The sequence below is a fragment of the Scomber scombrus genome, chromosome 17, assembly GCF_963691925.1.
Source record: "Scomber scombrus chromosome 17, fScoSco1.1, whole genome shotgun sequence".
In the NCBI taxonomy this organism is placed as follows: Eukaryota; Metazoa; Chordata; class Actinopteri; order Scombriformes; family Scombridae; genus Scomber; species Scomber scombrus.
In genome coordinates, this window is record NC_084986.1 from 18,626,010 (window position 1) to 18,641,512 (window position 15,503).

Consider the following 15,503-nt stretch of genomic DNA (forward strand, 5'->3'; position numbering starts at 1 on the left):
CAGTGACATGTGCCGCTATTATGAATGCACTATATCACTAGTTCAACGTAATGGAAAATGTATAGAATAATGGCATGCATGGTTTATCTAGAAATAACAATGTTTGTTTTCTCAAGATAACAGCATAAAGAAAAATAATGTCAAGTACAGCTGTTCTTGGTTTCTATAGGCTAGTTACTCTGCGTTAGTGTGTAAATATTTAGTGACAGTCCCTCCCTGAGAAAATTTGTATGGCACAGCCAGTTTCTATTCCACGTTGTGTAAGTCTCCACTGAGTTCATGCAGTTTACAGTGAGCAGGAAATATCTCTTTGCTGAGCTCACTGTCATTATTTGATCTTCTGTTATTTTGTAATCAGACGTTTTGTGTGTTTTTTATGTGAAATTTAAAGTGTCAGGTCAGATATGTTGACTATTCCATATTCTCTCCATACTCTTCAGTCTTGCAAGTCAGCATTAGTTTTGTTTCGTTGGTTCATTCAGATTGTCAGTACAGGTTAGTGTGTAAATATTTACTAACAGATAATCTGAGAAAGTTTGTGGAGTGTAATCCGCTTTTATTTAGTGTTTAGTCTGGCGCAAACAGAACTATTGACTAAAACAGGTGAAAAGGGAGTTACAATAGTGTAGACTATTCACACTATTTTAGTATGTAAATATTTACTAACAGATAATCCCTTCCTGACAAAATTTGCATGGTGCAAAGTTTTACCAAACAAACAAACTATAACGTTATACTGTAGCTGTAGGCTGTAGCTTTGAATTGACCGCAACCAGCAACAGAAGCTTATAAACTACATATAGTTATAATTATAAGTTACATGTAACTGCTAAAACAGGTGAAAGGGGATACATTTACAATAGCTTGGACAAGATCAAATAATAGCATGAATGATCATCTCCATAACTTCTGTGCTGCTCACATTTCAGAGTGTGGATGTAATGAGGAAATGAGGACAAGGAATCAATACTTTCAAGACTGAGGAATGGACCTCAGGACCATGAGGCACAAATAATGACATCAATTTTATCTGCATTTAAGTGTAGAAAACGATAAGTCAAGCTTTTAGGCAAGCATGTCAGATACACCATAGGGGTAAAAGGGATGTATAATTGAATCCCAGCTGCATAAGAGTAATAACATAGGAGATTTTTATCTTCTTTTTTTTTTTTAAGCGTACATTTTGACATCCAGAAACATAATAGTCCTTGGTGGAATTCTGTGGATGGAAAGGAGCATTTTGGTGACTCACTTTGCCTAAACATTTTTTTAAAAAGCTGTGGGAAAAATTTCAAAGAAAATTAAACAGTTTTTGTATACTGTCTTTCCATCATCAGCAAGTGTAACATTCCTTTGCAGGTTTATATGCAATGATGAAGGCAGTTTTAACAGGACCTTGCAATATGATGTAATCAAAATAATAAGTTGGAGTACCTCAAAGTTCTCTTCTTGGCTCCCCTTTTATATAGTCTCCCTGCTGACTCTGTTGAGTCCTTAAAATTTGACTTTCACTCATATTTATGCCATAGCCTTCAATTAGTTGCTTTTAATCGATTACCTCCTGGCTTTTTTTTTACCATTATTTGTCCCTGTGGGTTGGTCTCAGTCTCATTCTGCCAACCATTGCATCTCTCTAAACTCTTGTTTGTTTACAAGCACATGAGTCTCTTTGCTGGACCATCAGCTGTCCTGGGATTGTCGCTCCCTCTTTATTAATAATTTAAAGATAAATACATTTTGTCATCCTGTTTGTCCATGCTGTATTGTGTTATTTTGCCTTCCTGGCCTTCCTTATTCAAATCGTGGCTCTAAGGATATAGGATGTTGTATTGCTGTACAGTAAAGGTCCTTCAGCCAAATGTGTGATATTTAATATTGGTTTAAACAAATGAAAACAGATTGTTAAGACATATGTGTCAAGGACATCAACAGAGTAAAGAGTTTGTTAGTCTTATCAGTGCTTCCGATGTTAGTTTAACATTTAAAAGCTACTTCTTTGATGTTATCAAAGTTTGATTAAGATAGCACATCCACAATAATCCACACCTTCTCCTCATAACCTTGTTCCTACAGGGAGAGCAGAGAACATGCTGTACGTCCCGTTATCATGAAGAGCTCAGATGTACCATGTTAACACTGAGCTGCAACTTTGGATATACCTTCAAGGACATTTCACAGGTGTCACAGTGACTAAATGCTAACTTCAGCTTGTCTGCTCTTTGATAAGTAGGGTGCCCTTGAGTTCGTGTGTTTCTTTCTGACGTGTCAGTGTGGTCCTGTGTATATAAATTACACCTGTGGCTCTCAGAGGTTCACAGTCCTGGATTCAACCATGACCATGTACACTTTTACCTTCCTGTGTGCCTTCGGCCTCTTTGCTGCTCTTCAGGTGCCTTGCACCTTGGCAGAGGATGCAGACCCTATGTCAGTAAGTAAAAAAATCCATGTTTTCTTTGATATGCGGTAAGGAAATTAAGACATATTCCTGAAGTGAGTTTGTTTTATTATTTATATAATCTAGCTTTTTCTCAAAATTGTTTTAATGTGCGGAATGCTAACCTGTGTTTTTTTCCCTCATTTCTGAATATCAAACCTGAAGAAGGGTGAGTGTTTGTTATCATTCTCACGTATTAACCAGCTTCTATTGCTTAACAAACTTCACATAATCTCCTTTATTTCTAATTTCCTTGTCTTCATTTAGACACCGTCCTGGCCTCTTCCTCGGATGCGAGTGAGATCGTGGACAAGCATAACGAGCTGAGAAGAAGTGTTCAGCCTACTGCAAGCAACATGCTAAAAATGGTACAATTATGCAAATGCATTAAGACCTGGAGGTCGGTGAAACGATTCATTCTAAGCATGAACTGTCACTTGATGCAGTTTATTAGTTCTTGGTTTGATATAGCACATGCTTCCTCGTGCAGCATATCAATAGTGGTCTACATGTGCTGATTTAACAGCCGTTCTGTCCTCTGCTCCCTACAGTCCTGGAACAATGAGGCTCAAGCCAATGCTCAGAGATGGGCCAACACCTGCTCCATGAACCATAGCCCTGCTAGCTCCAGAAAGATCAGCAGTAAGTTACTTATTAAAGCTCTCTTTTTAAACCTTGCAACAACAAAAAAATCAGTCATACTGTCACATTAATTCACAAGTTTCATTGATATGGGTATATATTTGACGATTTTTATGCCATGAATGGCAAGGAATCTGTTTTATTGATCACATCAATAAAAGCATTTTATTGATGTGATAAAATCTGAAACAGTATCATGTGACATTAAAACTCTACACTGAAATCCAGACTAATGAAATTACTTCAGTTTAGCAGCTCTGTTAGTCACCATGTCCACCATATTTATTTTATGTCCGGACAACTCAGGGAAACATTACAGTGAATACATGAAATGTGCGATGAAAATAAAATGTCGCAGCAGGTTTTACACTGTTCTCATGTAGCATTGGTCATGGAGGGGCTTCCATCATATCAACAATTTATGAGATTACCAGCCAGTGTCTGATATTTACTATACATACGAGTTACTGTATTGGCAGTAGACCTTATCATGCCATCTTTCAGAAATAGATAAAATACTGGCTTCACAAATCAGATTGTAAACATGATCGATCTCTAGCACGTCAAAAATAATCTCTTTCCAATGAATAACTCTAAGACTGCCGAGTAAAAGGAGAGACGTTTTCTCCATTTGACCCTCACATATAGTGGCCATATGTCCTCAGGACCGAGAAAATGTCCTGACAGTCATGCAGTGGGAATGATAAATTTTGATGTGTGATCGGAAGATTGAAATATCTCTGTTACACACTCCTTCTCCTCCTCTTTGACTGCAGCTAGTGGCTGTGGAGAGAACCTGTACATGTCCAGCTGGCAGAACACTTGGAGTAACGCCATCCAGTCCTGGTATGATGAGGTGAACGACTTCCGTTACGGAGTGGGATCTGTGAACGGAGGAGTTATCGGACACTACACACAGGTGCCCTTTTATGCTTATTTTTTATTATTAATTATTCATTTGTGTACACACATCAAATACAAATGTGGCTCCTGGAAGAATAACACATTAATGCCACTAGTTCCTGATGATTTGACATTTTATGTCTGTGCTCAGTTGGCTTGGTACAGGTCTAACCAGATTGGCTGTGCCATGGCCTACTGCCCCAACTCCCAGTACAAGTACTTCTATGTCTGCCACTACTGCCCACCGTAAGCACCACAGTTTTTCTTTACAAATCTTTTTTTCAATGAACATATATTCTGTCTAAGTCTAGCATATTTTCTGAATGCTTAGATGATTGTTTATTTGTCCAAGATGCAAGTCTCATTATGTAATATCAAATATAGTTGGGAGTTATTAATAAAATAAGCTTCTATTTTTCATGCACAACATTCTTTTTCACAATATGATGGTCCACTTTAAGTGCTATTTGAATGTAAATGATGCTGATAACAACATAGAAACATGTTGCTGTTTACCTGTAATTCTTAAAAAAGGTATATGAACACAAGAGTGGATGCAACATAAGAGAGGTTATTCCTGCAAGGAGAAAATGTCCAATTTGCACGTAATTTATCCTCATACACCTTACTCAGCAGTCATTAAATAGTAATTCAAAAGCTTTTCCTCTCGGAGCATATCCGTTTCATGTTTGGGCTGATATCCTGTGTAAGTCTTTATGCTGTTAATATCTGATATTCTGTCCTACATTTCAGTGGTAATGTAGGCCAAACGTCTCGACCCTACAAGGCAGGACCCTCATGTGGTGACTGCCCCAACGCCTGTGACAACAAACTGTGCAGTAAGTAGCAAATATTGGTGCTTTAAGGTGTAATCTCCTTATCCATTAGCTGAAGTGATATTAGAGCATACGTTTTTGGTATCATAATATCATCACATTACAGAAAACTATTTTATAAATACCTAAAATAAAATGTAAGTAATGCAGGCCAAAATCTACAGTGTGTCCACACAGTTATTTTGTATATTTAAAAGTCGATCTGAAGCTTATATGAAGCTTCATCAGTCTCAGTCTCATATCAAATGGATATCTGTCACATTTACAGTGTTTTTAGCATCGAAATTCCCTCTTTGTGTTTCCTCTGACAGTGTTTTCCTGTTAAGCTGTGGTAGTAACAAAAATATGGACTGTCACATTAAAAAGACAATAACATTGAAAGATATCTACTTGATTTGATTCATGTGGATGGCTGAAGCTTTATATTGGCTTCAGACAAACTTTTGAATACATTTACACAGAAGGAGGACTGTGGATTTAAGCCCCCATCACTTTCATTGTCAATGCATTATGAAGGGATCTTCTAATGCTAAGAATGACCAGGACAAATGATTACAGCAACAAAAACCTATTTCAGTGTTCATATGGGCACCTGACTGTTGTTTTACAATAAACAGACCGGTGCCCTTTGACTTGAAAAATTGTGAACCCATCCTTTTACTTCAATCTGAAAAACGTCGTTATTTTTGGTTGTTTATGTATTTTTTTTTTTTAATCTATCAACCATCTCTCTCCCTGTCTCTTTCTCTCTCAGCCAACCCCTGTCCCTACACCGATCAGTACAGTAACTGTCCAGAGCTGAAGCAGCAGTGGGGCTGCAGCCACGGTGATGTGGCCTCTTGGTGTCCCGCCTCCTGCAAGTGCAGTTCTCAGATTATCTAAATGACTTTCCACATAGATGACTGATCAGTCTTTTTCAATAAAGATATGAATTGTTAAGATTTATTTTCATTGTATGTGTCTTCTTCTTACTCACCTAAAACAACCTCCCAAAATGTGATCTCTTTCTGCACTTAGGAAATAAGTTGGCCACCTCTCTCTTGTTTAATATCTCAAGCTTCTTGTTCTGTTTAGTAATCAGTAAAGATTAAAGATGAAATTTACTTTGGCACACTGCCTGTACAAACACTTCCTGCAGGGGCAGGTGCCTTTTGACTGTAGAGTATGTAAGGTGTAAACTCACAAAGAGGAAGAAGAGCACAGTTGACAGGGTGGACTTCGCAGAAGTGGAGAGGAAAAGGTATTTCCACAAAGATCCCCAAACATGAGCCAGGAAACATCCACAGTTTGAGGCCACACCTGCCGTCCAGAGCTACTATTAACAAAACAAGTGGTGATGACATCCAATCCTTTTGTCTTTATGGAATATATTCAAGATTTAAAGTCCCCCTCCATTCAAAAATGTATTGTATTTTGAATGTTGAATGTTTGAGCTTCTTAGAATGATCTATGTGCAGTGTAAAACTCTTTTTGTGGTTTGTTCAAGTGGCTCAACTTGCAGCTAGTGCTCACCTGTTATAAATATGGCTGTGCCTAAAGTTTCCGGCAGATTATTGCTCACCGAGTTGCATTGTAATATTGGGAAACATGGCATCAGAACTAAGTGAAACTATCAGAAGTCAAATTGTTATTTTAAGCAAAAAAGGGGCTTTCTTTGTGTCAAATCTGGGCTGCATTAATGGTTTCTAAGGATGAAGTGCATGGGACTCTAAATGCTTTGCAGAAACTGAATCAGTTGTATACAAAGCACAATCAGAGTGACTAAAAGTGACCACACCATGAGAAGATCAATACATCCAACTTAGTTTGCTGAGAGATACAGAAACAGATATAGAATCACCGATAACATTTTTTACCAAATAACAAATGCAAGACTCCATTGAGCAAAAGTACTGTCAAAAGAAGGCTTGTTTATCGTGGTCTCAGAGGATGAATAGCAGTTTCCAAAACACTGAATGAGAAACAAGGTGCATACACTTGGGGTGGGCTACGAAATGCCACCATTGGATGATTGGAAAGAGGACCTGTTTACTGAGTAATCCAAGTTAGAGATGTATGGCAGTATGAGGGGTGTATGTAAGGAGACAAACAGGATAGAGAATGATATTGTGGTGTATCAAACTAACAGTAAAACTTGGTAGTGGGAATACTGAAGTCTAGGGGTGTTTTGCCTACTCTGGAGTTGGACACACCAAATTGACTGCACCCTGACCAAGGAGAGGTTCCACTCCATTCTTCAGAGACCTGTTACACCCTCTGATTTGCATTTTTGTGAAGTATTCATACCGCAGCAGGATAATGACGTGAAACACACCTCAAAGCTATGCAAGAACTACTTGAAGACCAAAGAAGACCAAGGATTCCACAGTCGTCTGACCACAAATCCACTGAATAGTGGACTTGAAGACTGAGGAAGGCAATCATTTTGTGACATTACAAGAAGCTCTTTGTAATATTGTCAAATCATGCTGGGATAACATGGGACATCATGTATGCTGTCAGTAAAGCAAGGGATGTTACATACCTACCTCAGGACAACAAGTGAGAGTCCACCCACTTATGAAAACTAAGCATATCATAAGGACATATAGGAATTTTAGGCATCAGTGATATAAATTGTGTGGGGATGAATGAGGTGTTGGTTGTACAAGTAAAATAAAATAACACCAAAAGAAAAGTAATCCAAGCTCCTGGCTGCTCAGCAAAAGTGGAGCTCCTATTACAGGAGACCTTTATATCCTTAAGCTACTCCTTCCTCAGGTGCAGCCAAACAACTCTCTTAACACTGGCACTCCTGGAAAACAGACAACAGGTTTGTAGTTGGAGGAGAAAAGTAGAAAGGTAAATGGGAGAGAGAAGGAGAGAAGGCTGTCACCCCACCCCTAAAGATGAAGGCCCAAAAGGGTGCCTCAAAAGCAATAGAAAACTCATGTTATTAAAAAAAAAAAGAAAGACATTTCACTAACCTCAGTCTGTAACTATAACGATCCATTCAAACTACCCACTCTGTGCACTCCCACTCGGCAGCTTTGGTACTTAGAAGAAGCAAATTAAGAGAAGGAGGGGGAGAGGAGCAGTTTAACAGAACAAATGAATAATCACTATATAAAACAAACCTTTAAGGAGGCAATGCGTGTAACAAAGCATCGGCCAGGACATTTTCACAGTATTTTATATGGCGAATGCCTAAGTTCAATGGCTGAAGAAATAGATACAACTGACTTAGACCTTAAAGTGAATCAAGGCCCACATAAGAGCCAAGACTTCTTTCTCCCCAGTGGATAATTCAACTGGCCAGAATTGAATTTCCTGGAAAAGAAATTAACCAGGTTATCAATATCGGTACCAGTCTGCAAGAGACAAGGAACTGCCATGAAAAGAGCAGATGAAATAATAACTTTTTACACTTTCAAAAGCACATTTACTCTGAGGAAACCAGTCAAATTTGATCTTTGAACTCAACAGGTTAGTAAGAGATGCAACTATGGTAGAGAAATTTCTGCAACACCCTCAGTAGTACCCTAGCATGCCTAAAAAGTACATACGTTGTTTGTTAGTGGTGGGAGGTGGGAACTGATTAATAGCAAAAACTTTTTATCTAACTGGGTGAACCTGAAACTACCTTCCCCAAATAGGTAACACTACTCTGGGCAAACCAGATTTACAGTGAGGTTGGCCCATGCAAGACATTCAAGCAAAGCTCTGATGCAATGTGCATAGGGGCAGGTTCAACGGATTTATTTGGTTTTACTGTGAGCTTACAAGTGTGACAATAAAAGTAATGGAAAATCTTGTCGTATGTCTGTTTGAATCCCAAATTCCAATCCAACATGTCATGACTAGTTCTTATAATCCCAGCTCTAAGTTTAGTTGGAACTGTTATCTAGAAAATGTCATGATCAACAAACTAGTCACCTCGAGGCAATCATTTTTCTCACCAGCATGCCCTCTTCCAGGAAGTATCTATCTGCAACACTTTCTACTCCCAGAGCTACCTCCCCTCAAACACATCTGAAATTAAACAACCTTCGGCAAATGAATTGTTTACACAGTCAATACCCATACCTCCAACCAATACAAAATCTTCAGTGTCAGATGAGAATGACAACACGGATGCCAAGATGAACAAATCCAAAGAGCCAGAATCTCTTTAAATCAGGAATGTTTTTATTACTCACTGTTAAGGATACAAATGCACTGGTGATATATGGCTTGTAACCAAGATCAACTTCTACGGTCTTGTCAGCCTGGGATGATTATCCAGGTAAGAGCAGATTCCTCAGGAGAGGACAAAGTCAGTCTAAAATGTGGCATGCTCAGAATCACTACAACATCAAGTTTGCAGAATGAATGTATCTGGGTCATTTTCTGAAAATTTGGGAACCAATTACAAGCAACTAGAGACATCAAAGTTTGAAGAACTGACCTCACCACAGTCCAGCTCATTATCTGCTGAGAGATCAAGAATCTTACACTCCTTAATCAGATCCAGCTTATAATGCTCTAAAAGCTGATTCTTCCTCTTGATGTAGCTAAGCCTCATGTAGCAACACTATTTAGCCTCTCAATTTCAACAGCTTGTTTCTATGCACAAATAGTCTGTTTTTGTTCCAAAGCCTTTTCCTCATGTCACAATTCATGTTTGTGCTGCAAAGTTAACAGGTCGTTTTACTGCTCCCCTGAGGACTGACCTGAGGAATGACTACACTTTGAGTTTCAGCAGACAAAACCTCCAATTGAAGCAAGCTTTCCTTTACTATACCCAAGATGTGGCCTTTATGCCCCTGAATAGGGATTTCAATTTCAAATGTTCTGTCACTTTTAGCAACTGATCCTTAGTCTATCTAATAGACCCTCACATGGATTCTACACAAATTCCTCCACAGCAGACATGATCACACCATTACCAGTAGCCAAACAGCACTGACCAGTAACCCAATGTTAAGAAAGCACAACACCCAAAAAAATCTACCTTCAATTAAAACCCAAGGCTGCAATGTTAAACACTAGGCTAACCTGCCAAGTAAAGACACTGTAAACAAAATTTCCCCTGGCTATCTACTTAAAGCGGAAAACTCTCTGTCTCAACCCTAGTCTTCATGGATAGTTGTGGTGGGTAAACACAAAGCCCAATGAGTTGGTCAGGCAACCAGTATGCCGGCGACCCACCTATTTATGCAAAAAATGCACAAAAATAACAAACTGAAGCAATAAACAACAAATCCATGAATGGAAGTTGTTTCCATTACCTACTTGAAAAGAACTTCCATGAACTGGCCGTCTCTCTGAATTTCACCAAATCAGAGGCAAACATAAAACTTTCAAACAAAGTAGTTTATCAGGCAGTTAGCCACCAACCAACTGGTATGGCCAAAACAAACACTAAACTGAAAACAACCTTTAACTATGTGTGGGACTCTCCAGGATACTAAAATACTCACAAAATAACAAACATTTACTGCCTCCCTACTCACCATAGACAACAATCCCTGAGGACTGTCTACTAGCATCAATTTTGCCTTCCTGGCCTTCCTTATTCAAATCGTGGCTCTAAGGATATAGGATGTTGTATTGCTGTACAGTAAAGGTCCTTCAGCCAAATATGTGATATGTAATATTGGTTTAAACAAATGAAAACAGATTGTTAAGACATATGTGTCAAGGACATCAACAGAGTAAAGAGTTTGTTAGTCTTATCAGTGCTTCCGATGTTAGTTTAACATTTAAAAGCTACTTCTTTGATGTTATCAAAGTTTGATTAAGATAGCACATCCACAATAATCCACACCTTCTCCTCATAACCTTGTTCCTACAGGGAGAGCAGAGAACATGCTGTACGTCCCGTTATCATGAAGAGCTCAGATGTACCATGTTAACACTGAGCTGCAACTTTGGATATACCTTCAAGGACATTTCACAGGTGTCACAGTGACTAAATGCTAACTTCAGCTTGTCTGCTCTTTGATAAGTAGGGTGCCCTTGAGTTCGTGTGTTTCTTTCTGACGTGTCAGTGTGGTCCTGTGTATATAAATTACACCTGTGGCTCTCAGAGGTTCACAGTCCTGGATTCAACCATGACCATGTACACTTTTACCTTCCTGTGTGCCTTCGGCCTCTTTGCTGCTCTTCAGGTGCCTTGCACCTTGGCAGAGGATGCAGACCCTATGTCAGTAAGTAAAAAAATCCATGTTTTCTTTGATATGCGGTAAGGAAATTAAGACATATTCCTGAAGTGAGTTTGTTTTATTATTTATATAATCTAGCTTTTTCTCAAAATTGTTTTAATGTGCGGAATGCTAACCTGTGTTTTTTTCCCTCATTTCTGAATATCAAACCTGAAGAAGGGTGAGTGTTTGTTATCATTCTCACGTATTAACCAGCTTCTATTGCTTAACAAACTTCACATAATCTCCTTTATTTCTAATTTCCTTGTCTTCATTTAGACACCGTCCTGGCCTCTTCCTCGGATGCGAGTGAGATCGTGGACAAGCATAACGAGCTGAGAAGAAGTGTTCAGCCTACTGCAAGCAACATGCTAAAAATGGTACAATTATGCAAATGCATTAAGACCTGGAGGTCGGTGAAACGATTCATTCTAAGCATGAACTGTCACTTGATGCAGTTTATTAGTTCTTGGTTTGATATAGCACATGCTTCCTCGTGCAGCATATCAATAGTGGTCTACATGTGCTGATTTAACAGCCGTTCTGTCCTCTGCTCCCTACAGTCCTGGAACAATGAGGCTCAAGCCAATGCTCAGAGATGGGCCAACACCTGCTCCATGAACCATAGCCCTGCTAGCTCCAGAAAGATCAGCAGTAAGTTACTTATTAAAGCTCTCTTTTTAAACCTTGCAACAACAAAAAAATCAGTCATACTGTCACATTAATTCACAAGTTTCATTGATATGGGTATATATTTGACGATTTTTATGCCATGAATGGCAAGGAATCTGTTTTATTGATCACATCAATAAAAGCATTTTATTGATGTGATAAAATCTGAAACAGTATCATGTGACATTAAAACTCTACACTGAAATCCAGACTAATGAAATTACTTCAGTTTAGCAGCTCTGTTAGTCACCATGTCCACCATATTTATTTTATGTCCGGACAACTCAGGGAAACATTACAGTGAATACATGAAATGTGCGATGAAAATAAAATGTCGCAGCAGGTTTTACACTGTTCTCATGTAGCATTGGTCATGGAGGGGCTTCCATCATATCAACAATTTATGAGATTACCAGCCAGTGTCTGATATTTACTATACATACGAGTTACTGTATTGGCAGTAGACCTTATCATGCCATCTTTCAGAAATAGATAAAATACTGGCTTCACAAATCAGATTGTAAACATGATCGATCTCTAGCACGTCAAAAATAATCTCTTTCCAATGAATAACTCTAAGACTGCCGAGTAAAAGGAGAGACGTTTTCTCCATTTGACCCTCACATATAGTGGCCATATGTCCTCAGGACCGAGAAAATGTCCTGACAGTCATGCAGTGGGAATGATAAATTTTGATGTGTGATCGGAAGATTGAAATATCTCTGTTACACACTCCTTCTCCTCCTCTTTGACTGCAGCTAGTGGCTGTGGAGAGAACCTGTACATGTCCAGCTGGCAGAACACTTGGAGTAACGCCATCCAGTCCTGGTATGATGAGGTGAACGACTTCCGTTACGGAGTGGGATCTGTGAACGGAGGAGTTATCGGACACTACACACAGGTGCCCTTTTATGCTTATTTTTTATTATTAATTATTCATTTGTGTACACACATCAAATACAAATGTGGCTCCTGGAAGAATAACACATTAATGCCACTAGTTCCTGATGATTTGACATTTTATGTCTGTGCTCAGTTGGCTTGGTACAGGTCTAACCAGATTGGCTGTGCCATGGCCTACTGCCCCAACTCCCAGTACAAGTACTTCTATGTCTGCCACTACTGCCCACCGTAAGCACCACAGTTTTTCTTTACAAATCTTTTTTTCAATGAACATATATTCTGTCTAAGTCTAGCATATTTTCTGAATGCTTAGATGATTGTTTATTTGTCCAAGATGCAAGTCTCATTATGTAATATCAAATATAGTTGGGAGTTATTAATAAAATAAGCTTCTATTTTTCATGCACAACATTCTTTTTCACAATATGATGGTCCACTTTAAGTGCTATTTGAATGTAAATGATGCTGATAACAACATAGAAACATGTTGCTGTTTACCTGTAATTCTTAAAAAAGGTATATGAACACAAGAGTGGATGCAACATAAGAGAGGTTATTCCTGCAAGGAGAAAATGTGCAATTTGCACGTAATTTATCCTCATACACCTTACTCAGCAGTCATTAAATAGTAATTCAAAAGCTTTTCCTCTCGGAGCATATCCGTTACATGTTTGGGCTGATATCCTGTGTAAGTCTTTATGCTGTTAATATCTGATATTCTGTCCTACATTTCAGTGGTAATGTAGGCCAAACGTCTCGACCCTACAAGGCAGGACCCTCATGTGGTGACTGCCCCAACGCCTGTGACAACAAACTGTGCAGTAAGTAGCAAATATTGGTGCTTTAAGGTGTAATCTCCTTATCCATTAGCTGAAGTGATATTAGAGCATACGTTTTTGGTATCATAATATCATCACATTACAGAAAACTATTTTATAAATACCTAAAATAAAATGTAAGTAATGCAGGCCAAAATCTACAGTGTGTCCACACAGTTATTTTGTATATTTAAAAGTCGATCTGAAGCTTATATGAAGCTTCATCAGTCTCAGTCTCATATCAAATGGATATCTGTCACATTTACAGTGTTTTTAGCATCGAAATTCCCTCTTTGTGTTTCCTCTGACAGTGTTTTCCTGTTAAGCTGTGGTAGTAACAAAAATATGGACTGTCACATTAAAAAGACAATAACATTGAAAGATATCTACTTGATTTGATTCATGTGGATGGCTGAAGCTTTATATTGGCTTCAGACAAACTTTTGAATACATTTACACAGAAGGAGGACTGTGGATTTAAGCCCCCATCACTTTCATTGTCAATGCATTATGAAGGGATCTTCTAATGCTAAGAATGACCAGGAGAAATGATTACAGCAACAAAAACCTATTTCAGTGTTCATATGGGCACCTGACTGTTGTTTTACAATAAACAGACCGGTGCCCTTTGACTTGAAAAATTGTGAACCCATCCTTTTACTTCAATCTGAAAAACGTCGTTATTTTTGGTTGTTTATGTATTTTTTTTTTTTTATCTATCAACCATCTCTCTCCCTGTCTCTTTCTCTCTCAGCCAACCCCTGTCCCTACACCGATCAGTACAGTAACTGTCCAGAGCTGAAGCAGCAGTGGGGCTGCAGCCACGGTGATGTGGCCTCTTGGTGTCCCGCCTCCTGCAAGTGCAGTTCTCAGATTATCTAAATGACTTTCCACATAGATGACTGATCAGTCTTTTTCAATAAAGATATGAATTGTTAAGATTTATTTTCATTGTATGTGTCTTCTTCTTACTCACCTAAAACAACCTCCCAAAATGTGATCTCTTTCTGCACTTAGGAAATAAGTTGGCCACCTCTCTCTTGTTTAATATCTCAAGCTTCTTGTTCTGTTTAGTAATCAGTAAAGATTAAAGATGAAATTTACTTTGGCACACTGCCTGTACAAACACTTCCTGCAGGGGCAGGTGCCTTTTGACTGTAGAGTATGTAAGGTGTAAACTCACAAAGAGGAAGAAGAGCACAGTTGACAGGGTGGACTTCGCAGAAGTGGAGAGGAAAAGGTATTTCCACAAAGATCCCCAAACATGAGCCAGGAAACATCCACAGTTTGAGGCCACACCTGCCGTCCAGAGCTACTATTAACAAAACAAGTGGTGATGACATCCAATCCTTTTGTCTTTATGGAATATATTCAAGATTTAAAGTCCCCCTCCATTCAAAAATGTATTGAATTTTGAATGTTGAATGTTTGAGCTTCTTAGAATGATCTATGTGCAGTGTAAAACTCTTTTTGTGGTTTGTTCAAGTGGTTCAACTTGCAGCTAGTGCTCACCTGTTATAAATATGGCTGTGCCTAAAGTTTCCGGCAGATTATTGCTCACTGAGTTGCATTGTAATATTGGGAAACATGGCATCAGAACTAAGTGATAGTATCAGAAGTCAAATTGTTATTTTAAGCAAAAAAGGGGCTTTCTCTGTGTCAAATCTGGGCTGCATTAATGGTTTCTAAGGATGAAGTGCATGGGACTCTAAATGCTTTGCAGAAACTGAATCAGTTTTATACAAAGCACAATTTGTCAGGGCGCGGTAGTGTTGTGATGTATTTTTGTAGGTTTAGTTTTTGTCTTGTCTACTTCCTATTTTATTTTGGTGTGTTTTCCCTTGTCTTGTGTAGCTTCCTCCCCTCCTGTTTGCCTCTCTTCCCCTAATGTGCTACACCTGTGCATCGTTAGTCTCCTGGGTATATATGTGGTGTGCGCCTTCCCTTCTGTGCCAGATCGTCTTATCAATTATACGTGAGTTTCCTGTCAGAGTTCCAGTGTTCTTGTCTTTAGTGTTATCGACCGGTTTTTCCGTTTGGACCTTGAGTTTTGCCTGAGTGATTTTGTACTTCTGCCTGTGTCTTGGATTTCCCGGTTTTTTACCTTTTGGATTGATTAAAACGTCTACTG

General features: G+C 38.7%; 2 protein-coding genes across 2 annotated transcripts; both read left to right on the top strand.

The window, feature by feature from the left end:
- The first annotated feature begins 1,911 nt into the window (after nt 1–1,911).
- On the top strand, nt 1,912–5,697 carry LOC133997965 (serotriflin-like). The gene is made up of 10 exons (XM_062437705.1): nt 1,912–1,968; nt 2,074–2,178; nt 2,309–2,428; nt 2,600–2,603; nt 2,702–2,802; nt 2,986–3,076; nt 3,853–3,995; nt 4,131–4,225; nt 4,733–4,818; nt 5,570–5,697. The coding sequence occupies exons 1-10, from the start codon at nt 1,912–1,914 to the stop codon at nt 5,695–5,697; spliced, it is 930 nt and encodes a 309-aa protein (XP_062293689.1).
- A 3,325-nt stretch (nt 5,698–9,022) lies between these two features.
- On the top strand, nt 9,023–14,254 carry LOC133997966 (serotriflin-like). Its single transcript, XM_062437707.1, has 10 exons — nt 9,023–9,079; nt 10,631–10,735; nt 10,866–10,985; nt 11,157–11,160; nt 11,259–11,359; nt 11,543–11,633; nt 12,410–12,552; nt 12,688–12,782; nt 13,290–13,375; nt 14,127–14,254. The coding sequence occupies exons 1-10, from the start codon at nt 9,023–9,025 to the stop codon at nt 14,252–14,254; spliced, it is 930 nt and encodes a 309-aa protein (XP_062293691.1).
- The last annotated feature ends 1,249 nt before the right edge of the window (nt 14,255–15,503 follow it).

Excerpts from the sequence above, each read along its gene's own strand:
- LOC133997966 (XM_062437707.1), top strand. The coding sequence starts at position 9,023 with ATGGCTTGTAACCAAGATCAACTTCTACGGTCTTGTCAGCCTGGGATG. Across the intron at positions 9,080-10,630 it reads AGCCTGGGATGATTATCCAG|GGAGAGCAGAGAACATGCTG; the intron begins GTAAGAGCAGAT and ends TTGTTCCTACAG. Across the intron at positions 12,553-12,687 it reads TTATCGGACACTACACACAG|TTGGCTTGGTACAGGTCTAA; the intron begins GTGCCCTTTTAT and ends GTCTGTGCTCAG.
- LOC133997965 (XM_062437705.1), top strand. The coding sequence starts at position 1,912 with ATGTGTCAAGGACATCAACAGAGTAAAGAGTTTGTTAGTCTTATCAGT. Across the intron at positions 3,077-3,852 it reads TAGCTCCAGAAAGATCAGCA|CTAGTGGCTGTGGAGAGAAC; the intron begins GTAAGTTACTTA and ends CTTTGACTGCAG. Across the intron at positions 3,996-4,130 it reads TTATCGGACACTACACACAG|TTGGCTTGGTACAGGTCTAA; the intron begins GTGCCCTTTTAT and ends GTCTGTGCTCAG.